The 27,616-nt window shown below is 41.2% G+C and overlaps 3 protein-coding genes across 7 annotated transcripts; 2 read left to right on the forward strand and 1 right to left on the reverse strand.

Moving 5' to 3' along the window:
• Window positions 1–410: 410 nt before the first annotated feature.
• Window positions 411–12,605, forward strand: LOC139945801 (ribitol-5-phosphate transferase FKTN-like). Of its 5 annotated transcripts, none has more exons than XM_071943238.1 (9): window positions 411–501; window positions 1,116–1,162; window positions 2,238–2,294; window positions 3,550–3,747; window positions 4,762–5,066; window positions 5,671–5,933; window positions 6,634–6,767; window positions 8,168–8,292; window positions 8,944–12,605. In XM_071943238.1, exons 4-9 carry the CDS (start codon window positions 3,637–3,639, stop codon window positions 9,155–9,157), a joined length of 1,152 nt encoding a protein of 383 aa, XP_071799339.1. In that variant the 5' UTR covers window positions 411–501; window positions 1,116–1,162; window positions 2,238–2,294; window positions 3,550–3,636; the 3' UTR covers window positions 9,158–12,605. The 5 variants fall into 5 exon arrangements, with proteins under 5 accessions (XP_071799339.1, XP_071799337.1, XP_071799338.1 ...); XM_071943236.1 differs by having other exon boundaries at window positions 439–501; window positions 1,066–1,162; XM_071943235.1 differs by having other exon boundaries at window positions 482–501; window positions 1,006–1,162.
• On the reverse strand, window positions 11,513–15,191 carry LOC139945804 (vimentin-type intermediate filament-associated coiled-coil protein-like). Its single transcript, XM_071943241.1, has one exon. The coding sequence runs from the start codon at window positions 15,064–15,066 to the stop codon at window positions 14,515–14,517; it is 552 nt and encodes a 183-aa protein (XP_071799342.1). The 5' UTR covers window positions 15,067–15,191; the 3' UTR covers window positions 11,513–14,514.
• A 137-nt stretch (window positions 15,192–15,328) lies between these two features.
• Window positions 15,329–22,914, forward strand: LOC139945803 (F-box/LRR-repeat protein 12-like). The gene is made up of 3 exons (XM_071943240.1): window positions 15,329–15,464; window positions 16,806–17,041; window positions 17,878–22,914. Exons 2-3 carry the CDS (start codon window positions 16,905–16,907, stop codon window positions 18,746–18,748), a joined length of 1,008 nt encoding a protein of 335 aa, XP_071799341.1. The 5' UTR covers window positions 15,329–15,464; window positions 16,806–16,904; the 3' UTR covers window positions 18,749–22,914.
• The last annotated feature ends 4,702 nt before the right edge of the window (window positions 22,915–27,616 follow it).

The following is a 27,616-nucleotide window of genomic DNA, read 5'->3' on the forward strand; positions in this document are numbered from 1 at the left end:
TCATATGAAAGTAAAACGGAACTGTTAGAAAAGGAAAAATTACAGACGATCATTATCTGTCTTTTCTAAGGCAGGGTATCAATTCTACGGAAGACATGACACAAAATTAATATACATTGTGGTAGCCCTTACAGTTTTTTCCTTTGTCCCGTTAAACACGCCCATGCCCACATAAAAATAACGGGTGCGTTCGAATAGCTGCCCTGGTTCGACCCCGGGTCTGCCGCCGGTAAGTGCGAATAGCTTTGACGTCATTCCAGGGGCTCTCACCCGGGTCAGAACGGGTCCACTTTGAGGCTGGCCCCAGGTGCATGACGTCACCTCGAGAGGGTGAGTGATTTATTAGGTCTTGTCAGGGGCTCACTCGAGTGAGCACCGCGGGTCCGACATTCTTCACCTCCAACTCCATGGGTATATAAAGCTCGACTACAAACGCACTCGCCCTCACACTTCGTATTTCTATAATACTGGGAGCAGGCACAGCAACCTAACCGACCAGTCGTATGTATAATGTTCTCAAGTTAAACAACTATCACGTTCAGTACAATCATCATCGTTTAATTCGACACTAACTTTACTCACTTACTTTTATAGACTCTTGTTGCTGTGGTGTGCTATTTTGGCACTAGAACCATTTATACCTCCATGATAGGCGCACCAGCAGCTACAACCAATAATTAATTCCTACAAAGTTATTTTGGTGGATATGTAAGTAGGCTCTTCTGCCCCCTTTTTGTATACATACTTGCAGGCTTAACAGCCAAAGCTCGTAATACTTTTCGTAATTTCATTTAGTAATAACATAATTCCAGCGAAGAACACGATACACAAAAAAGGCCTACACCGCACACACACACACAATAATTATACGCTTTTCAACTAGTGAGGGCGCCAGCGTAAGACTGAAACCTAGACGTCTCGAGATGATACTTAAACGTGTGCTTGCATTGAGTCATACTAAAAGAAGATGGCAGCTTCCATACTCGTAAAACTACAAATTAACAGCAGAATAAAGTAACACAACTGGGCTTGAATAATGTCTCGTGTTCTCGTAACCCGACGAAGTGTACTGATTACTCTGGTGATATTCAGTGTGATTTCTCTTGGCATGCAAGTCTATCTGTTAGAATGGGCAGGGATAACAAGCTTCAGCAGGCTCTCGGTAAGTCACTGACTAACTAACTAAGACTAAGAATGACTAGACTAGCTAGAAGAGTGTAACTGTAAGACACAACTAGTCTACGGTGACTAGTCAGTGTAGTGGATTCGAATTCGTGTGGATTCATGATGATGATGATGTTATGATCATGTATGATGTTTGTCTTTTTAAAGCCATTGGACCCTTTCGGTACAGAAAAAATAAATAAAAGTTCACACATTTACAAATAACTTACTACAGGGTTTACAGAAGGTAGTGGTGAAACTGAAAGACGTCTCTTGAAATATTATTCCATGACATGAAATGCTTCACTCTTTGAGAAAACAGTAAAACAATATCAATTCTCGATAGCGAGAATTACGGATTTATTTTAAACACATGTCCTGACCACGGCGAAACGCGCGGATACAAGGGCGGGTTTTCCCATTATTTTTTTCCGACTCCGATGACCGATTGAGCCTAAATTTTCACAGGTTTGTTATTTGATATAGAAGTTGTGATACATGAAGTGTGGGCCTTGGACAATACTGTTTACCGAAAGGGTCCAATGGCTTTAGAGACACTGGATGGACACTATGTACTGGTAATTGTCAAAGACGAGTCTTCTCACTTGGTATATCTCTGTATTTGCATAAAATAACAAGACTGTGAAAATTTGAGCTCGACTGGTCGTCGGAGTTGCGAGATAGGCCTAGCTATGATTCTGAAAGAAGAAAAAAACACCATGATCCATGTTCATTGTCACACGAAACAAACTGCTAGTTGCGATAATGTTACCCTCCTGCCGACGGCGTAGGCTTCAGGCCTGAATTCTTTTATTATAGAGTAAAAAATCACCTCTTTTTTCAAAAACTATGTTACTTCAAAGGCAGCTGTGTCTCAAAATGTGTTATACTATCAGCAGCTCTCCATTGCTCTTTATCAAGTATAAAAGTAAGGTTTTATGCTAACAATTATTTTTAGTAATTAATGTACCAATAATGTCAAGTGCCTTTAAGCTAAAGACCCAAGGCTGTATGGGTTGTTTTATTTTGTTTGATTGTGGTGTCTATTGATGATTATTGTCTCTACTCTACAGAGTCTGTATTCAGCAGACGATGGGAAACATAAACATCGAAGAGTGATTTCTCCATTTGTAAGTTCTCTGAGTATTTACTGAAAAGATTAAAGGAACATGTTGCCTTGGATTGGTCGAGTTGGTCTTTGAAAAGCATTTGTGTAGAAAGATATTGTAAAAGTAGAATAATGATCCACAATCCACATAAACATACCTCGGAATTGCACGGTTTTTCTTTAACCTCGTTGACTAACAAGGTCGGCCATTTATCGGAGTCAAATTTTCGACCCCATAAATGGCCGACCATGTTAGTTCGCAAAGTAAAACCATGCAATTTCGAGGCAAACTTGTGTGGATTATTGTATTCTAATTTTAAAACATCTTTCTAACAATGCATTTTATAACAAACGGTTACAAACGTTTTTAGAGACGAACTCGACCGATCCGAGGCAATGTGTTCCTATAAATTTACCAACTTACAATTACACCAATTCTACCTTCAGGCCTTGAATCAACCCATGCCACCCACAGCAATTGCAGTGGTGCCCTGTACTTTTGCTTTGGTGCCCTTTGCCAAGTTCAAATACAAATTTGAATTTACCTCATAAAAGTGCCCAGTACGAGTGAAACATTGCTGTGCCTCTTTAAAAACAACAATGTAGGCCTGCTACTTAACTACATGTTGTTCTAATACTACTAAACTAGTACTAATACCACAACACTAGTACTAATACCACTACTCTAGTACTAATACCACTACTCTAGTACTAATACTACCACACTAGTACTAATACTACACTACTACTTAGCCTATAAAATACAACTACACTACTGCCTTCGTAGTCCTAATATCACTACACTAGTACTGGGCCCAATTTCATAGCGCTGCTTAACGGTAAGCAAATTTGTGTGCTTACTGTAGCAGAAAAATTTGGTTAAGCCTTAGCGTATTTCACAGGTTAGCAGAAAAATTGGGCGTCCATATTGCGCGTTTACCGTGGATTTGCATTGTGACGTCATTTATTTTTGTGCGGTAAGCACCAGAAGGTTAGCATGCCTTTTCGTGTGCTTACGGTTAGCAGCGCTATGAAATAGAAATTGCGCAGTAAGCACAAATTCGGCTGCTAAGCAGCGCTATGAAATTGGGCCCAGATAACTAGTACTCTCCAATACTTTTTCACTAAACACTGCTACAATAGTACTAATCAATGCTACATCACTACTACTCAGAAGTGCCAAGTCCAGAGGCCAGCTATGCATGAGATTTTTCAAAGCTCACCACCACCCCAAAACTATTTTGTGCTTTTAATAAACTACCTTTTTTTTCTTCTAGAGGGCGACCAAACTGTTTGCCAATGCTGCAGCCAAGTTCGACGTTCCTGTATTCCTAATCGAGCCCGAATGTCTTGAAAACATTTCTATGTATGTTGCTCTTCACAAAAACAATCAGAACTATAGGAATTGCAACTACCTTTGTGGAAGTCGACTGGTGACATCGTTCGGGATTCTGGACGCAAGTCGAATATCTGATGTGAGTATAGGCTAGATGATAAAATATAAGAACCTATTCAGCAATGTTAAAAAGTTAAAAACCAAACATCTGAAAAAGTGGTGCACCTCGAGCTCTCTATTAAACTAAAATGAAAAATTACATTTAAAAAAACTAACAAAGAATACTACATGTAGTTACCATTAACGAGGATAAACTATCAGTAAACCGCTTACTACCTTGAAAATGAAAATGCTTAAGACAACGGATAGAAGAAAGGAATTGGGAATAATATTAATAAAAATTATAAAAATGCTTAAAGACACTGGACACTGTTGGTAATTGTCAAAGACCAGTCTTTTTGTAAACATGTGATCAATGCATATTGCAGGTTTGACTCCTAGTCGTGACACCTGTGTCCGTAAGCCAGTTGTTCCTGGCTTGATTGATTGCATATTGCGCCACAGCACCTAGTGTACGATTACAAAGTGCTATGTTAAAGGAGTAGGTCTCATAATTCAAACGAAGTCCCACATACCTTGCAGGAAAATACTGAATGTTAAAGTGCCTTGAGTGCACTGAGTGTTGAATATGAGCACTATATAAGAAGCCATTATTTATTACAGGTGACATTGTTTACTCAGTGATGATCATGAATGCATAAGTTTAAAATAATATTATGTGGGGTTCTGTGGCCGAGCAGATAAGAGCACCGAACTCATACTTTGGTGTTCCTGTTCAGCAGAGTGTGGGTTCAAATCCAGGTTGTGATACTTGTGTCCCTGAGCAAGACACTTAACTATAATTACTTTTCTTCACCTAGGGGTCAATGGCTACATGTGGTTCTTGTGATTGATTTAGCTTAGTAGCGCGCATATTTATTGCAGGGGCTGTGTACTCCCTAGGAAGCTGAGATGGTTTAATGAATGATTTAAGGCTCGGTGACCAGGGGTAATGTTGGAAGCGCTTTGAGACACCCTTAAGGTGTGTAAAGCGCTATGTAAAATATATTATTATTATTATTATAATTGTTTTGTTATTTACGTTTTCTTGCAGGGCTTTCTTGACCATCTAGGGAGGATGATTGATATCAAATGGACAATTTTCTATGGACAGGACCCTCGCAACGCCACCGCAGACCATCACAAAACACCAGACATTCCACTCCATTATATTTTTGAATACTCGGGCCAGTTTATTCATCTAGTCATATTTTATGAGAGAAGCAGTAGTTATCTATGGCACGGAGCAGTAGAAGATGATCCGAGTTCAAAACGAAGACCTCCACGGTTGCCGTGCATCAAAGACATTGAGCTCAAGAGGTTAAAGTTCGGCGGAGTTTATGCTGGAGCCTACAACAAGTAAGTCCCAGTTTATGTCTACTGTAGTCAATATTAATAATAATATCGAAGTCTTATATAGCGCACGTATCTACCAAACAAGGTACTCAAGGCGCTGAGAGTATACAAACTTACAATACAATACAAGACCCAATTATTTAGCACCCCATATACAGATTTACAAGGTGCTACGGCGCATTCAGCAGCCACAGCCAGGAACACCAGGGCGAACCCCTTCTCTTGATAAGTGCACTCTGGGTTGTTTAACGTGCAATACACAACACATGGGACCAACGGCTTTACGTTCCATCCGAAGGACGAAGCAATGGCTAAGTGTCTTGTTTAAGGACACAAGTGTCGCGGCTGGGGATTCGAACCCACATTCTGTTACTGATCAGAAACACCAGAGTTTGAATTCGGTGTTCTTAAACGCTCGGCCACGACACTTCCATAAATATACGTCAGCAATTTCACAAAGAGTCAAAGCCATGAATCCTTAGGGTGTTATGGCCGAGCGGTTTAAGAGCATTGGATTCAAGTTCTGCTGGCTAAATCATAAATTCCTTAAAAAAAAAAAATTATATAAAAATAAACTTTTGTTTAATCTTCTTTCTGTCACGCTTAGAATGGAATTTACGATCACCACAGCCGACGGTGTGAAAATACGCATTCCCAAAGACCTAAACAACTTCCTAGAACAGTATCCAGTCTCCAGATACCTCGAGTGTAATCACCAGCGAGCCAGGGAATTCAAGACAACATATGGGAACGACCAAACGCCAGAGGCGGAGGAGTTCAGACAACTTGCTAAAGATCTCCTTGAAAAGGGCAAGATGGTACTGGACGAGCTAGGCATTGTGTTTTGGCTGAGCAGCGGGACGTGTTTAGGTCAGTGTCCTATTATCAGGGTCTAGCGATCAGTAGCAAGAGATCAGCCCCATCAGTAACGGCCAGAGTTATCTTGTCGTCATGGTTATCATGTCACCTGATCTACTATCACAACTCTGAAAGAGCAGGGCAATGATGTTATCAGACAGAAAGTTGTTTTTACTTGCACTGTGATGTGTATAGCCTGGAGGAATGTTAAAGTTCATTGGCGCCAGGATGCTTTTAAAAACTGTATGCAAATAGTTGTTCTTTAGACAAGTGTACAGTGGCTACATGTGACATAGCAAACTGGAAAAGTTCTACACAAGATGTAGGTTGCTAATCTAAAACATTAAAAAATATACCTCGCCATGCAACCTGCTACTCAATATTTTCATTTTAAACTCGCGGAGGCGAGTTATTTTATGCATTAGTTGAGATACACCAAGTGAGAAGACTGGTCTTTAACAATTACCAACAATGTCCACTGTCTTTAACGGCCAATTACTGCCTGATTTCCGTTTCATATTGCTGCTTTACCATAAACACACAAAAAGGCATGCTAACCTTTCGGTGATTACTGCACAAAAATTAACAAGTGAATGAAATGGCCCAGTGAACAGGGCTACTAATGTCAGAAGAGCTTTTATACGGCGCTCGGGTGTATTTAGCACTTTATAAAAAATTATTATTATTATTATACTATCTCGTTTTGCTCCAGGTTGGTTTAGGGAGTGTGACATCATACCGCACAGTAAAGATGTTGACTTTGGGATACGGATTTGGGACTACAAGAGCAACTTTATACAAGAGTTTGACAACAGAGGGCTCACTCTCAAACATCAGTTTGGAAAGGTACCTCTTCCTGATTTCTGTGTTTGTCATCACTTAAAGCAAAGTATACCTTTGGTTTTTGGAACCATTCAAATATTTCAATTTTCTTTAAAGGCACTGGACACTTTGGTAGATACTCAAAATGGTTGTTAGCATACAGGTATAGATACTTACTTGGTAACGAGCAATTGCGAGCTGTTAGTATAAAACATTGTGAGAAACAGCTCCCTCTGAAGTAACAGAGTTGTTGAGAAAGAGGTAATTTTGCTAAAATTTTTGAATTGAATATGAGACCTCGGTCAAATTCAAGGGATAGAAAGCAAACACTCAGTGTGACAAGGGTGTTTTTTCTTCCATGATTCTCTTGCAACTTCGATGACCAATCTAGTCCAAATTTTCACAGGTTTGTTATTTTATGCATATATGTTGAGATACACAAAGTGAAAATACTGATCTTTGACAATTACCAAAGGTGTCCAGTGCTTTTAAGACCCAGCTGGAGAGAAGAGCCTCTTGACAGGAACTTTGTTTTAGGCAATCCTTCTGGCTCCAGCTGTTTTCCTTTCCGTGAGAGGGCGCTCTCAAAAATATTATAATCGCTTCTGGGGTTATATTCATAACCAATACAATTATAAAGACTGGAACTCATTACAACAAACGGTCATCATATCCATCACAGACAATAAGACCTTTAAAGGCACTGGACACTATAGGTAATTCCTCAAAATAATTATAAGCATAGAAACTTACTTGGTAACAAGTAATGGAGAGCCAGTGATAGTATAAAACATTGTGAGAAACAGCTGCCTCTGAAGTAAAGTAGTTTTTAAGAAAGTATAATTTTCCATACTAAGTTAATTTCAAGACCTCCGAATTGGATTTTTTGTTCTCAAAATCAAGCATCTGAAAGCACGCAACTTCGTGTGACAAGGGTGTTTATTCTTCCATTAATATCTCGCAACTTCGATGACCGATTGAGTTCAAATTTTCACAGGTTTGATATTTTGTTCATATGATTGAGAACCATCAAGTGAGAATACTGGTCTTTGACAATTACCAATAGTGTCCAGTGTCTTTAAAGGAGTCGTTATAACCCAAATCAAAAGCAACTAAAAACTTTGGCGCACATAAGTGACAGAAACCCTGCCGACAAATCGTGTATGCGAGCGCCCGAACCCGGTCAAAAATATGTCGGATTGCTCTTGTTGTGTCTTATAATTGTTTTTACTTATGAGCATCGTAAGAGGAGGCCTACCATCAAGGACTATTTTTTGTATGCCTCAGCGCCTTTGAGCAAACCAGTGATTTAGGCGCTAAACAAATTGATATGATTGATTGATTGATTGTCACTTTTATCTGCCCTTTAAATAAAATAAATAGCAATATCAAATATTCTTTAAATGTTTCCTACTTCTTAACAGGTGTCTGACAGCTTTGAGTTATCCTTCCTTCATGATTACGTCAAGCTTGATATATTTTTCTTCTATGAAGAAACGGATCACATGTGGAATGGGGGCACAGAAGCACGGTCAGGAAACAAATTCAAGTAAGTTCAATGTAATTTTTTTCCCTATCAAATATTTATTTTAAATACCAGATAAAAAAATTACCAGATCAGGATTTGAACCAATGACTTCGGGATGAACGTGTCATTGCTCAGAAACGCTGTACATCGCTAATAACATTCGGATGTACACATATAGGAACAGTTTCCTTGCACGATAAAAAGTCTCGGAAAAACTTTTAGATGACGTTTTTGCACTGACGCGATGAACTTCTTCTGTAGTATTTGTTATGTATCGCCAAATACAGTGAGTCTGTGCTTCAGAGAACTTTAGACACAGGTCATGCTTGCTTGCTTTGGTGCAGGATTCAGACTTCTGGCCTAGTGGTTAGCCAGGTCAAGTTTGACTGCCTTTATTATGTCATGAGCACCAGGAGAGGTCGAGTACACGCATTTCAATTTCAAACTCATAAATCGACTCTTAAAGTGCTGAAAGTGCGTGTACGTTGCAACACAAGACAAGAGGCGAATTCAAACTCACAAATAGCCTTTTAATTTTAATTTAGATACGTCTTTCCCAAGTTCACTCTCTGCTGGTGGAGATTCTCGGCTGAAAGTGCGTGTACCTTGCAACACAAGACAATACATAGAAGCAAATTCAAACTCACAAATCACTTTTTGTTTTAAATTTAGATACGTCTTTCCCAAGTTCACACTCTGCTGGGCGGAGATTCTTGGGATGAAAGTGCGAGTACCTTGCAACACAAGACAATACATTGAGGCAAATTATGGCACAGAGTGGAACCAGAAAGTCACCTCTTGGGACTGGAAGAGTAGTCCGCCCAACGTCAGACCGAACGGTCAATGGGATCGGGACGAATGGCCTGAGGTCATTCAGGTATTTTAGAGTGTTTTACTTGCTGCCTTTCATGCCAAACAGTACTTGATTTTTTTTAAAGATTACAATTCAGTGAAGCACTTTTGCTACCGTCAGTGCCCAATCTCATAGAGATTGGGGTGGCGTGGCTGGGCGGATAAGAGCACCGAACTCAAGCATGGGTGTGTCTGTTCACCAGAGTGTGGGTTTAAGTCTTGGTCGTGACACTTATATTAACGATAATTGCTTCTCTCCAACCCGGGTGAATGGGTACCTGTTAGGGCAGAGATGGTTTTTGTAATTGATTTAGCTTATAGTAGCACATATTTGTTGCACAAGCTGTATATACTCCCTAGGGAGCTATACGATTTCACCCTCCTACTGCTGACACAATTCGTCATTGAGTTGACTGACCATCCAACACCATTGTCTGAGTGGTGAGCAGACTGTGTAGAAAGTACACCCCCTGAATGTTGGCTTATCTATAGCCAAGCATGGATACTTTCACATGGTAGTAAATGTATCCGTAAACTTTGTTTGGAAACTTTAGAAGGTGGAATGGTTTATCCTTGGAGTGGTGATTGGAGTGGAAAATCCCAAGATGTGCATCCAGTGTGGTAGGCAGTAGAACAAGACTGGGTTATCTTGTGGTAACCCAGATTGGATTACAAAATCAGGGTTGTAAAAGTTATTGAATTTCAAATGGTTTTGGATGGTGTATCAGTAGGAGGGCTAAATGGCCCAGTGACGAGGGGTAATGTTGGAAGAGCTTTGAGATGCTTTTAGGTTTGTAAAGTGGTACATACGAAATGGTATTTTAGCTGGGGACCTTAATCTGTTAATTAATATTGTTTTGTGCTAAGCGACTTGTTGAGCTTATTCTCATACCCATCAGCAGAGTACGAACAATTTTGTGTGTATTGTTTTTGGCAAACACAAAATTTGTGTAAATCTTTTTTGAAACAAATTGGCTGTCTAATTTCTTTCAGGGAAAACGCATTCCAAGGGATTTTGTTTTTGGCAACTAGCAAAAATCAGACCATGCATCAACTCATTTGTATTATTTGTAACATATTCACAAATTTACCAAAAATATTATTAATTTATGTACCATATGAAATCAATGCAATCTATTAATTACTTGTTATTTATTACTAATGTTCTTGTAAAATGTCTTTTAACTGGTTCCATCGAATGATATGCAGAAAACATGTAATGAGCCATAGCAGTGCAGGTAGAATGTCATGACATGGCTGAGTCATGGCCGAGCGCTTGAGAGCACTGGATTCAAGCTCTGGTGTTTGATCAGCAGACTGTGGGTTCGAATCCCGGTCGTGACACTTGCTTTAAAATTGGGGAGGTAGTGCTTTCTGCTCTACCGACCAGGCTTCGGACTGATGATACCCAAGCCTACATTCGTATGGACTGTAAAAGGGGTAACCCTGTTTCAGCCCTAGGAATACATGTAGGTGGCAACAGCCTCTGGACAATTGATTGTAGCCCACACCTTGAAGTGGCCTTCAGGCCTTGTGTGTCTGGCAACTTGCTTAAAAAAAAAAAAAAAAAAAAAAATGCATCAATCGCAAATATGAAGAAAATGGACTACCAAGTCTTTGACTGGAAGTACATCTTGATCTTGCTGATTAGGCTGAACATTTACATTGGCTCGGCTCATGACAAGATAGATATCTGGAACATCAGCGCTCCCGAACGACTGCAACAGTTGATCTTTCGACTTCCAGCGAGTCCAGTCACTCTTAAATGTTTCAGACGACAAACTTTTCAAAGTTTGGTTTGGCGCGACTTTGGCCCTTCTGTCTGAAACGGGTGTTTGTTAGTATTATTTTCGTTTTAAATAATAAAGGTTTATGTGTACATTTTGTCATCTAAGGTTCACAGAGCCACTGTCCTGGGCCCAATTTCATGGCTCTGCTTACCACCGAATTCTGCGCTTACGATCACGATTCCCCGCTTACGTGCAAGTGCCGAACTTCGCCGCTAACCCGTGAAATACGCTTGCCGTTAGGACAGAATTCCCTGCTTCAGTAAGCGCCGATTCTGTACTTACGGTAAGCAGAGCCATGAAATTGGGCCCTGTTTTCAAGTAGTTTGAGGTAATGCACTGTATTTTTTTAGCTAGTGAGGGCGCTCTCAAATATACTTCCGGGAGTACATGCATTCACACCCGAAACAGTTATTAAAGACTGGAACACAGTACAACCACAGACATTTAATCCACCACGGCCAATAAGACCTCTGAAGGAGCCATTACAACCCACCTCTAAAGCAACTTGAAACTACAGCGCAACAAAAGTGACAGAACATTGATTATAACTGTGCAGGATGAATCGTGTATATCTCCCGAAGTGATAAATTACTATTGAGAGCGCCCTGACGCGGTCAACAATCATTGACAATAAGGCACATTCCTTGAAAGCCTCGCCCACTTCTTACAACCTGGCTCCAATGGTTTACTAGAAGCAATGGTCTTTTTGAGATATGGTGCACCGTTCAGTTGAGCAAGTCCTGCTGTGATGATTTATGCAACAAAGTTTATTATTGGAATTGGCATTTACATGCTTCAAATAATTTGAGCGTGCAGCAAATATACCTTGGTGTTCTGGTGTTCAGGTGTTCAGGTGTTCCTTTTTATTTTCGATGGTAAACTTTGTATCTAAATGGTTAATTCATGTCCAACTTGTGTACTCAGAGTCAAGTCTCGGTCCTTAGTGTTGAGTCGTGAACGCGGTGTTCAGTCCAAGTCCTCGGTGTTGAGTCCAAGTCATCACTGTTGAGTCCGAGCCCTCAGTGATAAGTTTGAGCCATCACTGTTGAGTCTAGGTCCTCAGTGTTAATTCTGAGTCATCAATGTTGAGTCTAGGTCCTCAGTCTTAAGTCTAGGTCATCAGTGTAGAGTCTGAGCCAAGAGTGTTGAGTCCAAGCCCTCAGTGTTAAGTCTGAGCCCTCAGTGTTGGGTCTGAGTCCACGATGTTGAGTCTCGGCCCTCAGTGTTAAGTCTGAGTCATCAGTGTTGAGTCTGAGTCCTCAGTGTTGAGTCTGAGTCCTCAGTGTTAAGTCTGAGTCCTCAGTGTTGAGTCTTGGCCCTCAGTGTTAAGTCTGAGTCCTCAGTGTTGAGTCTGGGCCCTCAGTGTTGAGTAGGAGTCCTCAGTGTTGAGTAGGAGTCCTTGGTGTTAAGTGATGATTCAGGGTCCTAAGTGTTGAGTCACCGACCATCATCACTTAACTTGTCGAGTTACCAAAACTATGACTCGTGCCTGACTCATTTAAACTTATAAGTAATTCTATGAATACCGTGTTCAAATTAAAAAACGTCTATTTGGCAGATCTAGAGGGAAAAAAGCTTGATGTATTCAATATTTTCAATAAGTCATGCTTAATGCATCCATCCATAGTTATCAAAAGAAGAACTCAATAATAACTGATGAAATAAACATGTTTATAATTTTTTTAAATAGAAGCCTGTTTATTGTACAATTTGTTCCACTTTCTTATTGTTGTGAATTGTTAACAGTATGATCATTGTTTTAACAATAACATTATTGCTGAAAATGATTTGAACACTTAAAAGGCTGGACATATTGGTTCCATACCCGTGGGCATTTCATAATTTATTCAAATTATATGCTACTTTAAACACCAATGAATATGCAAATTGTTTGTCTGCTCCATACATATCAGATACACATCTTTTACATGTAGCTCTATTAACTTTTACTTCTCTTTTGTTTTCTTCTCAAAGCGTGATATGCGCTCTACAAAAATGGTTCATTGTTTATTGTTATACCTCGGTAACAAACTGAAGTTTGATTGGTCGAGAACCACTCACGTGACGCACAACAAAAACGCATGTTACATGGCTCGACGGGCCAGGTAACATGAAAAGTGGGTGTACACCGGTGTACATCACCTTGATCGTTCCCAGCATTGGTCGATTTCGCGCTGTGTACGAAACAACCGTAGGTTCAAGGGAATTGTTTCTTGTTCGTCCGCTTATTAAACAATGAATAGACCGTCGTAATAATGTTTGAAGATGACAACAGAACTTCGAGAAGAGGAATAAAAATTATACAAAGGTATAACAAAACAATTGTTGCACGTTGTGACTGGGGTCCATGGGTTTTGTACACCCTCGAGGGAAAATAGCACCCTCGGCTTCGCCTGGGGTTCCATTTTCCCCCTCGAGTGTACAAAACGCCATGGACCCCGTCACAGCGTGCAACATTTGTATACTGCTTCATTGTGCTGAATAATTGTATCAGGTAAATTTGTTGGACACCTTTCTCACCAGCAATTTTGTTCTATTTTAAAAATACCAACTATATAATCTAGTAAAGTTTGCATTAACACCACCACATGAAATCTCTAGCATGAGAATTGTGATGTTTTCGGTAAAATACCAATACTGTAACAACTTGATGTTTTGATCAGTATGCTATGATGGTCTTCAAGAGAAGACAGATCAATGGTGATCATAATGTTGAATTCTTTCACCACACGTTCTTTTGGGAGCAACCACAACTCATGAGAGAGATTTCGTTAGATGGCGTCACCACAAACTCTACTATTCTCCACCATGATGCACATTTAAATTCATGCTTATGTCCACGGTGTTACTGCAAACCATACAAAGTTCCACATCCTACTAAACTGTGCATCCACACATTAGAAGAAGTATTCCCCACCATTATGCTTAAAAGCTTCAGTTCCTACCGACCACCGAAAAGTGCCCCAAGTGGACATCGTCATTTAAAAATAAGATTGCAGATTATGTACATAAAACATCAATTCAAAGTTTTAAAATATCAATGAATTTGTCTGTTGGAATGTTTCCTGGGTATAAAAAAAAACTATGTCTGTCTGCAGCCGATATACTAAAACAGGAACCAATTTCGTAAAGCTGTCAAGCAGAAGTTCTGCTGAGCAAATTTCTTTGCTAAGCAAGAAATGATTGGGGTACTACTCCTAGCATAAACTGTGGTATTCTGGTTGGTAACCTATTTTGCCAAGCAAGAGTTTTCCGTGCTAAGCAAGCTTTTGTGCTTACATGCTTTATGAATTGCGATAACCTAACCCTCCTGCCGACTGCGAAAAGAGGGTTACATAATCGCAACTAGCCCAATGTCTACTTTTTGAATGCTAAATATAAATTAAATGTCACGAGAAAAATTTCAAGGACTCTTTGTTAAACAACAAACACATCCAAAACATTCAATTCTCATCATTTGGTGCCACAATAGAGCTATAAAAAAGAGCTGCAAGTTTCCACTGAAATGGAGGTAGTATTCCTCGAAACATCTCGACCGGGGGAGGCGTAGTCCTGCGCAAGAAGGGTTAACAAGTCTTAAAGTGATGACACCACCATGAAATCAAGATAGATGTTCCTCATCGTCATCAGATATCGAAAAGTTCCTCGCCATGTTGTGTTGAGGGGTGTTCTCAATCCTCGGTGAACTGTGCCCAAATCCAGGCAGGCGAACGTCCGGTGAAGCAGACTGTCTGCTGTGCTCAGGAGTAGCGTTTGTCATTTTCTTAACACCTTGCTCAAAATCTGAAGCATGTCGACTCCGGGATGACGGGGTCCTCCGCAACGTATCCACAAGAATTTCTAAAGATGGCAGCTCCTGACAAACATCGTCTAGAATTTTACTCCTCTGTTTCAGGAACGATATCTGAGAGTCTTTTTCCCGACAGGAGCCCATGAGGTGCTGAACATGCATCTCCGACGACTCCAAGGACCTCCGTAGTTCAGCGATCTCGCGGTCTTTAGATCGGCCGAGCTCACGCAGCGTTGACTCGGCCTCCTCGTCCCGTCTCATCATCGCTTCTGCTTGTTCCTGTACCGTACCTTCCAAGTCCTGGACTCGCTGGTAAAGCTTTTGAAGGTGTTCATTTGCCTCCTTTATATTAGACTTGTTCATCTTTATTGTTGTTACCCCTCGACTTTTGTTCCTTTTGTAGAGCTTTTGTTTACATTTTCATTTACTGCCGGTCAAAAGAAAGCCACGTTGCTGTATAATTGGAATTTCGTACAGACATGTTTACTTCCGGTTCGGAGCCCTTTAAACTCACTTGGTACCCTGCGCTGGCACGTGCAATTCGAATGAATTTGTCACGTTAGACACCAGGGATTAGGTAAAACTTACCTTGAGGGCGCTGTTTAATAAGTGTAACAAAATTAATATAACGGGACAAATCACAACGGAAGGGAAGGCAATAAACAATAGTTTATCTTTGGAACTCTTTATATTCAACAAGAATGATCTTGAACTGAACATTCTTCTACCTCCATGGTTGAGCTACGAAGAATAGATACAGTGTAAGAACAGCTTTTTTTTAAAAATAAACTCTGACGTCTTTTTGTAAAGATATTTTTATCTTTGCTCGTATAATTAATTCCTATGTAGTACTTTACTAGTCACTAGTAGTAGTAGGCCTATATGGCATGTTTAATATTTTACTCTATCCATCCCACGTGCAATTTTCTCGTAGTTTGTATCCTTTTTTATCGTTTCTATTTTATGTCTTCCTTATTTTTGAATGATTTTTGTACACAGAGGACCACAATGAAAATAAGCTCTTAAAATCCATTTTTTAGCTCTTACTAGTCTTATTATATTTTTATATAGTCGGATAACTTTCCGTATGGATGGAGCCACCACTTTTTCACTCATTTTTACAAAAAGGGCTATCTCATTGAGGTAAATTAGATACTATATTATTTCATATCGAGTGAAAAAGTGGTGGCGCCATACGGAAACTGTTCCATATAGTCTTTTAAAATGACATTCAATTTCTCAGAATCAGATTCCATTATACTGTTTGTAAATGTAATGGAATTTGACAAGCTTTCTTTTAATTCTAAAATTTCATGTATTTAACTTGTTTTTGTCAACTTACTGCCATTTTTAAAGAAGTGCAAGAATTCTGTGGGATTGTCTAATATTAGTAATAAAAACAATCAAACAAACAGACATCTCATTCATTCACAGCAGACAGACGCAACGGCAACACAACGGATGCTTTCTCTCTACTCTACCTAGCCAGAAGCTGGATAACGTAACCCTCCTGATGACGGCGGAGCGTGTGGCTCTCCTCTGGCTCCACCGTCGGCAGGAGGGTTACGTATCGCAGCTACCTAGCCAGCTTCTAGAAACATAAGGCTCCCCCGCTCACGGGGGAGCCTTATATATTGTTAGTCGACGATGTAAAAGGAAAACCATGCAATTTCGAGGCATATTCGTGTGGATCATGTATTATTTTTTTTAAACCTCTTTCTAACCATAGCATTTAATGACAAACGGTTACAAACGCTTTGTATAGACCATAGAGTTACTCTATGTACATAGACCACCTCGTTTAATCCAAGTTAACGTGTTCCCTTAAAATGTTGAGTTGTACTGTAGCCAAGGTGGTCCAACTGATAGACCAGCAAGCTAGCCCAGTGGCAAGGCAGTTCCAATCCTCGATAATCGATAATAAATGTGTTTCACAGAGCCCAGGATAGTTCTGAGTACCCTCCCCCCCTGCATATTGCACCATAGCACCTTGTAAACCCTTACGGAATTGTGAAAAGGAGTTTATCTTATAATTCAAACAGTAGTTCCACATACAACATGTACCTTGCAGAAAAATAATGTTGTTTATGTTTCCATTTTAGTTGCCATGGTTTATGCTGACTGGATCCATGTCCCGACGTAATCAAAGCCCACTATTGTTGACCATGTGTCCTACATTAAAGCAGTATCACTGAGCAAGCATGTTACGTCGGTCACCAAGGCTGAAGGCCAAAGCCTCTTTGGTCCCATCAGAGTCCGGTGTTTGCCGTCTGCCCGATGAGAGCCTTATTCACATCTTTTCTTTCCTGTCAATCAAGAGCAGGTGCCGATCAGCACGGTAAGGAAATAATAACGTACAGTTAAAGAGCCTTTGCTTTCAGCACACCCACCCTTTGGAACTCTCTTCCTGCTTTCCTCCGTTCTCAGATAAACCCGTCCTCAGATAAACCCGGACCTCTTCAAATCACTTCTCAAAACCCACCTGTTAACTCAATCTTTTTTGTAATCTTATATTTTTTAGTTTATTTGTTGCTTTCTCTTGTATAAATTTGTTTATTTGTTTTGTAAAGCGCAGTGAGAGTACTTGCAGTAGTACTGAATTGCGCTATAAAGTATTTCTTATTATATTATTATAATTTTTTAAAGACAGTGGGCCGCGCCATCTTGAATTACCATTGGCAATGTTTATAAAGCGTCAACCAAACTGTTTTTGAAAGCATAAACGGCAGATTCTATAGACATCAACTTCTATTACTTTGTGATATGCTCCAGCTGTATTAACCCGTATTATGTAAATTCACAGCTGTAAATTCCCATTTAAAAAAAATGTCTGCGGAAACCCTTAGTGCGGGATATGTATGGGGTATTTTAAAACAAATATTGACTGCCTTTTACTTGTGCTAAGGTGAAAACTATGAAACATAGGTGATCCCCTGAGCACGTTTTTCCCCTTGACTCCCACCGGGGGAAAAAAGAATGCTCAGGGATCACCTGGGGTGTCATAGTTTTAACCATAGCACTTGAAGCCGTCAATATTTGTATAAAACATGTGTGTATCACACTCTTTATTGCAATGGAACGACCTGTCAGAATCGAATTTACTCATGACTGCCTGATATAACTTTAATCATTAGTTATTTGACTCAAATTCTTGTTTCTGCTGCGTATTTCCAGTGTTTGTAGGAGATGGAGTTCCCTCATGAAGGACAAACATCTGTGGAAGGATGCTCACATACCTGCCAGCAGGAAGAGCAGCCTGACCAAGATACTGTTGTTCATGCAGACATACTTCACCGACGCACTGGAAACATTGACTCTCTACCGCGCCAGCAACAAAATGTTGCAGCTACTCAACAAACAATGTCCACGCCTGACAAAACTGTCCATTAAGGGGAAGGATTTAAAGACAACAGACCTTTCTTTTCTTCCCCCGTATCTGATGGAGCTGCATTTGGGCTCGTACCAGTTTGCCGCAAACTGGTACTGCCCATTGACGCAGGGGTTGCTCTTCCAAATAGAGAAGCTGGAAGTGTTTTGCCCGAACATCACCAACAACACCCTGGGTCATCTGGCGACGTTGCGGACTTTAAAGTCCCTGCAGCTTGTCTCTTGTCGCAGTAGCGTTGTGGACGAGAGCGAAGGGACCTACACGGAGCGCGGATTCACTTGCCTCGTTCAGCAGCTGACAGAGTTGAGAGTACTACGCTTCCAGCAGTGCTCACAAATCAGCGACACAGCCTTCTTCAAGATTGGGAACAGCCTGACCAAGCTGGAAGACCTTACTCTGCACTACTGCTGCAACATCACTGATGTGGGTCTGAAGCACTTGAAGAACCTCCAAGCTCTGAAGATCTTAGACCTCGGAGGCGGGACGCCTGTTTCTCCCGAAGCTCTGATAGAGGTCCTTGGCTGCCTCAAGAGCCTCCTGGAGCTGTGGATATTCGACACGGAGTACATTCGGCAGCAGCATATCGCACAAATTGAGGAAATGTTTCCGAGACTGACGGTGTGTGTACAAGATAGATGGGAGTGTATGGAAGTTTAAAAAGAATGTCTGGGATTCAAGGGGAAAAAAAGCACAAACCAGAAATTTTACGAGTCACTGAACTTTGAGATCTTTTCACAAGGCCTGCAGCAGTGCTGTTGAAAATTATTATTTTTAAATTGCTTTCCTCAAAGTCCTCATGCTATCAAGAAAGCCTTAAAGTCACCTGGAAGTGGTATTTTTTCAAAATAAAGCTTTTGTCACTAATATTGTGTTTTGATGAGTGGAATATGAATAAACAGTTAACTAAGGTTTTAAAAAATCAGTTCTTACGTTATTTACAAATTTAAGAGTAGACCCCGAGCCGAGAGGGGGCTGTTCATGACGTCAATCGAGGCAGACTTTGCCTGTAATGCGTAGAGTAAACACAATTGCAAAGTACATGTACGGACCAAGTCGTGAGTTTGTACGTTTAAAAAAAAGAATTGTTTTTGTTTTTTTCCGGCAATGCCGACCAGGTGTATTGCTGCTGAATGCAGAAAAACACTTTTTGAAATGTACCAACTCACGACTTGGACGTACATGTACTTTGCACAATTGTGTTTACTATACGCATTGCAGGCAAAGTCTGCCTCGATTGACGTCACAAAAGGGTTAGGCGGAGTCAGCCCCCAAACAACTTTATATATGTTTTAAACATATAAATCGTGACAAACAATTACTAAAAAAATTGTTTTATTGTTCGTAAGCATATACTCTTATGTTTGAAAGAGAAAAAAATCTATTTCCAGGTGACTTTAATTTTTTATTTTTTACTTGCAATTCCTGACAAAACGCTGTCAGACACAATCATCTTTGGAGTCAGAATGCTGATAAGTAGCATAAAAAACAAATGATGCATTGAGAAAGCGATCACTGGTGTTCTACTGCACTATATACACAAAACAGGATTAAGACAGAACACCAGCAAACTGATAAAAAAACAACAGTGCAATCTTGCATAAACAAGGGTTGTCAGGAATTGGTGTATGTGATTGTGTATTAATGATATCACATGCAACCATTCGGACCGACAACTGGCGCCCCAATGAATGGTTGATAGTTTGTAGTTCGCGTGTGAAAGGCCCACTTTGAAACCAGCGCTCACATTTTTTGTGAAAAACCTTTGCTCTCTCGGAATGGAGTTTCAATAAGCGGGTGGAGCCAATAGCCAAACGTGGATTTCAAAACAAAGATGTGTTTTACGAAAGAGCACTGTCTATAGACTAACAGGCCTGTATTATATGCTTTGTTTTTGAAAGGGCAAGGGCACCAAGGCATTTTCTCCTTGATAAAGGGTATCCTATGAGGAAATTGTAAAATCTATTGTTAGCATTTCAAGGGCATCAATGCAACCACAGAGAAAATCTTCCCTCGTGAAGTATCAGGCCTGTATCCTAGAGGGCCTGTACATGTTGGCATGGAGGAATATTCCTCCATGATGTAAGCAAGAAATTTCGTTTTGGGTGATTTGCTGTGCGAGTACATGTATATTGTGTACAATACTTATTTAAGGATGCTCTGTCTGTGCTTTTTTTTTTAGTTTCTTGCCCAGTAGTTACAAATGTGTATGATGTACAGTATGAAGTGATACAAAATTATAATAGGCTGTTGCAAACTGCTTACAAACCTAAAAGGGTTTTTGGCCTCGCGTTTCAATCTTAGCTGGGTCTTTATCAATTGCTAGCCTTTTCACCTTCAAAATGAGAAGAACTCTGCTAGGGTCAAAAATTTAAGCCATTCACATGTTACATTTATAACAAGTATTAGCAAACTTTTATCACAGAAGCTTATTTAATTACATGTCTTCCTTTTCAATGATTTTAGTTGTATTTTGTAAAGCTAAAAATATGCCCTATGAGAAGAGTTCAGAACTCAAACTATTTTACGAAAATTTTTAATTATTTATAACTCTATTAGCCCCCAATGAATTTGGCATAGAGTAATGTGTGTCATCCATCGGAGCTGTCACACATCATGATTAATTTGTTCCAGTATAAATTATTCATTTGAGAATGAGGCGAAAAGCCTTTTAAAGGCAAACCTTTACAATTTTGAAAAAGAATGGTTCAACCATTTTATATCTTAATCTGAAAATATTTATTTTTATTTAATCTGAAGTTTGATTTCTCAAAGGTATTTTTTAACTAAACGTTACATTGTCTGCAAGAATCTGCTTGTCTGACAATATAACCTTGCGCTCAAGTGTGTATCAAAAGCGATGGCTCTGACAAAGTTAATGATAAGTCTTAATCCCCATAAGACGCTTCGCAGGTTGTATCGTACCCTTTGGTGTGATTCATGGCAACTTGTAACATTTGGTGTGACCCCTGGCTACTTGTAACCTTTGGTGTGACCCCTGGCTACTTGTTACCTTTGTTGTGACCCCTGGCTACTTGTTGTAACCTTTGGGTGACCCCTGTCTACTGTAACCTTTTTGTGACCCCTGGCTGCACGTAACCTTTGGTTTGACCCCTGGCTACTTGTAACCTTTGGTGTGACCCCTGGCTACTCATGACCATTGGTGTGACCCCTGGCTACTTGTAACCTTTTGTGTCATCCCCTTGCTACAATGTAACCTTTGGTGTGATCCCTGGCTACTTATAACTTTTGTTGTGATCCCTGGCTACTCATGACTATTGGTGTGACCCCTGGCTACTTGTTACCTTTGGTGTGACCCCTGGCTACTTGTAACCTTTGGTGTGACCCCTGGCTACTCGTTATCTTTGGTCTCCTGGCTACTTATAACCTTGGTGTAATCCCTGGCAACTCACCAAACGAAGAAACTGCCATGAAAGTGGACCGCTTGTGCAACATAGGGCTAGATAGCTCAGTTGGTTGAGCAAGTTAATCCAGAGATTGTTGGTGCAAATCCCGCTGTTGTTCTTTTTCCTTTGTTCAACCCCAAATTTTGGTTACCCATTCAATTTCCCTTTGAGTGGTTTCTTACATGACAATGTTAATGACTAAGTTGCCCCAAAAATCATGTAGATTGTTACAAAATCTGTAATTGTATCAAAAAACTGTTGTAAATTATAATGTGTAAGTTTCATATGCACTTAAGTTTGTTCACAAAGAAAGTGAGACTACTCTTTCAAGTTTTGCGCACCAAATAATTTATTGCTGTGCCAATTCGGAGAGAACAAAACCAAATTGTATATTTTTTATCATTTAAATTGTGTGCTTGTAACACTAAGAGATAACTCTATGGTCTTTGTGAATTCAACTGCAGTGGTTATAAAATTACAATTGTAGTGTGGTATGTAGAACACACTGTAAGTGGCTTGCTTTCTGCATTTTAACTGAGGCATTATATTATAAATGGGTAATTGAAAAAACAAAATAAGCGATGGACAATAAGTAACTTGCCATATAATATGTTACCGTTCACCATGTCATTTCTTGTTTTCAAAATGTTTTTGTTAATGCATTACATGTGTGGCCTAAAAATAGAAATGATGTCATCACTGGTAATCCTTATTCTAAAGACAATTAGTACCCAGTGACCCGTTGCCATTGAGCAAAGCAACTAGCTGGTATTAATGGTATAGTTGGTATAAAACAACTATTTAGTAACGCTAAAGGCTGCTACATTTTATGTAAATGTGATATCGAATTAAATATCAATATTATTATCATTTTGGACCACGTGATCCACCAACCCAAGACCTCACTCCTATATGGTTTAGAATAAATTTATTTTAAAAATAAGTTCATATAATAAGAGCTAGTAACCAAACAGTTCCAGTTGCCAGTATTTGTCTAGAAAGCAAGTTTATTTTTGTCTTGCAATAAACAAGCATCCTTGATAAAACAAGGTTTAACCCTTATAATACATTTGGTTTAGGTGTGTTATTGGTTCTAGGAAATGCAACTCCATGGTCTATAATGAGTATATAGACCTTAGATAACTATATACAGTAAATCTAGCGTGTGAGAATTTAATTTCAAAAGGTGGGAGCGTTTTGGGGATATGTCCACGCAGGAATAATAATCCAGAATTAAAAAAGGCAATCTGATACTCGAATAAAAAAATTGTGGTTAAAAGAACCCAGATTTCCCATAACTACTTTACTTCGAAACGAAAGGATTTTAAAAATGCTTTATACTATTGAGAGCTGCTACATATGTAACCAAATAAGTTTGTCTTGCCATGAATTGTAGGAGTAATTACCAAACGTACATACATTCCCTTGAAAACCTATAAACATTGTTACAAACTTGTAATAAAACTAATAATAAATGCTTCCTTATGTGTGAAGATTTACTCTCGGTCATATTACTTAAAGAGAAATTACTTTTCTTATTTTCAAATTTAAAATGTTTTTTTTTTTTACTTTAGTAAAAATAAGGAGAAAAACATCTCACTCGGCGCCGCCCTAATCATCCCTTCCTTTATCAAGGAAAGAGAAACTTCAGTTATTTCTTGCTTTTATTGCTCACCCGTCTTTCCAATTTAAACCAATCTAAAAGTGCTTATTCGAAACGATTTTTTATAACAAAGTGGCAAATGTTATCTTCCATTTCCGTTTGCTTGCGCGAGCACCCGGTGCATTGTGGGCCTCAAATTTCAAGACAAAATGGCTGACATCTGAAGACTTCGTGTTCTCGCTCCACACTCCACATTCTTTCTAGCCAATTCGGCCGACAAAACAACCGCAATACGAGCGAGGTGAGTAGAATATTACTTATAGCTTATTTTAAGGATATCTTTCAGTGATTTTGAGGTTTAAAAACGGTCAAAATTAGGCAAACAAAACGCTTTCCGGCCAGGCGGCATTTTTTAAATACACGTTGCCTGACTGATACTAGTCTGGTACCTTGTGGATTTTGTTGTATATGGTGACTAGTCGTAGTCGGGCAGACTAACTTGAAAACGCAAATGCCGAGTCAAATTGTTAAATAATTCCTATGAATTTTTAACTTTAAATTAACGGATTAACAAAAATTATTATGATAACCTTTTTATGCTTGAGTCCTTTTATATAGGAATTAGCACACAATATTTTGTGCAACAATCGTGTTTTTTCTTTCATTATTGTGCAATTTTTTTTTTTATTGTTCGATGACCAATTAATTTATACGCTAAGTGAGAAAATAGGTCTTTGACAGTTACCAAAGGTGTTCAGAATCAGTAGGCTTGGGCGACTAGTGAAATTTACTTTATACTTGACTCTTTGCGTCTCAAGTTAAGGCATCTTTGCACTAGCCATAACTATTTTAATTCTCAAGATGCAGTGTGGCAAATGCAATATAGAAAAATTCAAGATAAAAGGATTGAAGGATTGTATCTGATGTCTGATTGTGTTTTGTAAGTGAAGCATTTATTTATCTTTAAGGGACTTGCCAGCAGCACCAGGTAACTTGTTATTTCACTAGTCTGTCAGCTTTTTCACTTGAAATATAAAATGGGGATGATTTTCAATACTGAACTAGCTAGCTGGAAAACTATTTGGGGTGAATTTTGACTGAACGGTAGCATTTATATATCATTTGGCATGTGGACCACTGTTAAAGGCACTGGGGTAGATTTCACGAAGGTAGTCCTAACTTAGGACTAGTCCTAGGCAATGCTAAGAGAAATGACCAGTCCTAAGTTAGGATGAGTTACTGGTCCTAACTTAGGACCAGTCCTATCTCTTAGCGTTGCTTAGGACTAGTCCTAAGTTAGGACTACCTTTGTGAAATCGACCCCTGGACACTTTTGGTAATTGTCAAAGACCAGTATTCTCACTTGGTGTATCCCAACATATGCATAAAATAATGTAGGTAAGCCAAGTGCGCCCTCAGTGTTCATATTGTGAAAAGTTAACTTTCGGGTCGCGACCTGTGGATTCATTCTCTTTTTCTTTTGTAGCTTTTATGCTAACAATTTATTTTTGAGTAATCATCAAAAGAGTCAACTGAAGGCACACAACTTGTGCGACAAGAGCAGTTGTTTTTTCTTCCATTATTCTCTCACCACTTTAACACCAATTGAGTCAAAATTTTCACAGGTTTGTTATTTTGTGCTTAATGTTGTTGAGATATAGACCAAGTGAGAAAACTGGTCTTTGACAATTACCAAACGTGTCCAACTTTTATAAACAACATTCTGGCTATATATTTATAGCTCTAAATAATTCAAATATTTACTGACAATATTTATAATTTGATTTATATAGAGTGGTTTCATTGAGCTTCATTGAGATCCCCAATCAACCAGGTTGAGTTTCATCATCTCAAAGAGTAAACTCTTATGAAAGGTAAGCACAAAAGATTTACTTTAAACATGAGGAACAGTTTTGGGTCTTGTTACAAGAAGCTGTTGCAAAAAAATGTCATTGGTCATTGCGTCCAAACCCCTGGTCATTGCCTCCATGCCCCTGGTCATTGCCTCCATGCCCCTGGTCATTGCCTCCATGCCCCTGGTCATTGCCTCCATGCCCCTGGTCATTGCCTCCATGCCTCTGGTCATTGCCTCCATGCCCCTGGTCATTGCCTCCATACCCCTGGTCACTGCCTCCATGCCCCTGGTCATTGCCTCCATGCCCCTGGTCATTGCCTCCATGCCCCTGGTCATTGTCTCTATACCCCTGGTCATTGCCTCCGTGCCCCTTGTCATTGCCTCCATGCCCCTGGTCACTGCCTCCATGCCCCCCGGTCACTGCCTCCATGCCCCTGGTCATTGCCTCCATGCCCCTGGTCATTGCCTCCATGCTCCTGGTCATTGCCTCCATGCCCCTGGTCATTGCCTCCATGCTCCTGGTCATTGCCTCCATGCACCTGGTCATTGCCTCCATGCCCCTGGTCATTGCCCTCATGCCCCTGGTCATTGCCTCCATGCCCCTGGTCATTGCCTCCATGCCTCTGGTCATTGCCTCCATGCCTCTGGTTATTGCCTCCATGCCTCTGGTCATTGCCTCCATGCCCCTGGTCATTGCCTCCATGCCTCTGGTCATTGCCTCCGTGCCCCTTGTCATTGCCTCCATGCCCCTGGTCACTGCCTCCATGCCCCCCGGTCACTGCCTCCATACCCCTGGTCATTGCCTCCATGCCCCTTGGTCATTGCCTCCATGCCCCTTGGTCATTGCCTCCATGCCCCTGCTGGTCATTGCACCCATGCCCCTGGTCATTGCCTCCGTACCCCTGGTCATTGCCTCCATACCCTTGGTCACTGCCTCTATACCCCTGGTCATTGCCTCCATGCCCCTGGTCATTGCCTCCATACCCCTGGTCATTGCCTCCATGCCTCTGGTCATTGCCTCCATGCCCCTGGTCATTGCCTCTATACCCCTGGTCATTGCCTCCATGCCCCTGGTCATTGCCTCCATGCCTCTGGTCATTGCCTCCATGCCTCTTGTCATTGCCTCCATGCCCCTGGTCATTGCCTCTATACCCCTGGTCGTTGCCTCCATGCCCCTGGTCATTGCCTCCATGCCCCTGGTCATTGCCTCCCTGCCTCTGGTCATTGCCTCCATGCCCCTGGTCATTGCCTCCATACCCCTGGTCATTGCCTCCATGCCTCTGCCATTGCCTCCATGCCCCTTGGTCATTGCCTCCATGCTCCTGTCCTTGCCTCCATGCCCCTGCTGGTCATTGCACCCATGCCCCTGGTCATTGCCTCCATACCCCTGGTCGATGCCTCCATACCCTTGGTCACTGCCTCTATACCCCTGGTCATTGCCTCCATGCCCTTGGTCATTGTCTCTATAACCCTGGTCATTGCCTCCATGCCCTTGGTCATTGCCTCTATACCCCTGGTCATTGCCCGCATGCCCCTGGTCATTGCCTCCATGCCTCGAGTCATTACCTTCATACCCCTTGGCATTGTCTCCATGCCCCTGGTCATTGCCTCCATACCCCTGGTCATTGCCTCCATGCCTCGAGTCATTACCTTCATACCCCTTGGCATTGTCTCCATGCCCCTGGTCATTGCCTCCATACCCCTGGTCATTGCCTCCATGCCTCGAGTCATTACCTTCATACCCCTTGGCCATTGCCTCCATGCCCCTGGTCATTGCCTCCATACCCCTGGTCATTGCCTTCATGCTCTTGTCATTGCCTCCATGCCCCTGGTCATTGCCTCCATGCCCTTGGTTATTGCCTCCATACCCCCGGTCATTGCATCCATGCCCCGGTCATTGCCTCCATACCCCTGGTCATTGCCTCCATACCCTTTGTCACTGCCTCTATACCCCTGGTCATTGCATCCATGCCCCTGGTCAATTGCGTCCATACCCCTGGTCATTGCCTCCGTGCCCATGGTCATTGCCTCTATGCCCCCGGTCATTGCCTCCATGCTCTTGTCATTGCCTCCATGCCCCTGGTCATTGCCTCCATGCCCCTGGTCATTGCCTTCATGCCCCTGGTCATTGCCTCCATGCCCCTGGTCATTGCCTCCATGCCCCTGGTCATTGCCTCCATGCCCCTGGTCATTGCCTCCATGCCTCTGGTCATTGCCTCCATGCCCCTGGTCATTGCCTCCATACCCCTGGTCACTGCCTCCATGCCCCTGGTCATTGCCTCCATGCCCCTGGTCATTGCCTCCATGCCCCTGGTCATTGTCTCTATACCCCTGGTCATTGCCTCCGTGCCCCTTGTCATTGCCTCCATGCCCCTGGTCACTGCCTCCATGCCCCCCGGTCACTGCCTCCATGCCCCTGGTCATTGCCTCCATGCCCCTGGTCATTGCCTCCATGCTCCTGGTCATTGCCTCCATGCCCCTGGTCATTGCCTCCATGCTCCTGGTCATTGCCTCCATGCACCTGGTCATTGCCTCCATGCCCCTGGTCATTGCCCTCATGCCCCTGGTCATTGCCTCCATGCCCCTGGTCATTGCCTCCATGCCTCTGGTCATTGCCTCCATGCCTCTGGTTATTGCCTCCATGCCTCTGGTCATTGCCTCCA

Source organism: Asterias amurensis, chromosome 13, assembly GCF_032118995.1.
Source record: "Asterias amurensis chromosome 13, ASM3211899v1".
Taxonomy (NCBI): domain Eukaryota; kingdom Metazoa; phylum Echinodermata; class Asteroidea; order Forcipulatida; family Asteriidae; genus Asterias; species Asterias amurensis.

Coding starts and splice junctions, on each gene's coding strand:
- LOC139945801 (XM_071943235.1), top strand. CDS start 1,037: ATGTCTCGTGTTCTCGTAACCCGACGAAGTGTACTGATTACTCTGGTG. Junction 3,748..4,761: donor ACGCAAGTCGAATATCTGAT/GTGAGTATAGGC, acceptor GTTTTCTTGCAG/GGCTTTCTTGACCATCTAGG. Junction 6,768..8,167: donor TCAAACATCAGTTTGGAAAG/GTACCTCTTCCT, acceptor ACTTCTTAACAG/GTGTCTGACAGCTTTGAGTT.
- LOC139945804 (XM_071943241.1), bottom strand. CDS start 15,066: ATGAACAAGTCTAATATAAAGGAGGCAAATGAACACCTTCAAAAGCTT.
- LOC139945803 (XM_071943240.1), top strand. CDS start 16,905: ATGTTACGTCGGTCACCAAGGCTGAAGGCCAAAGCCTCTTTGGTCCCA. Junction 17,042..17,877: donor AGCAGGTGCCGATCAGCACG/GTAAGGAAATAA, acceptor GCGTATTTCCAG/TGTTTGTAGGAGATGGAGTT.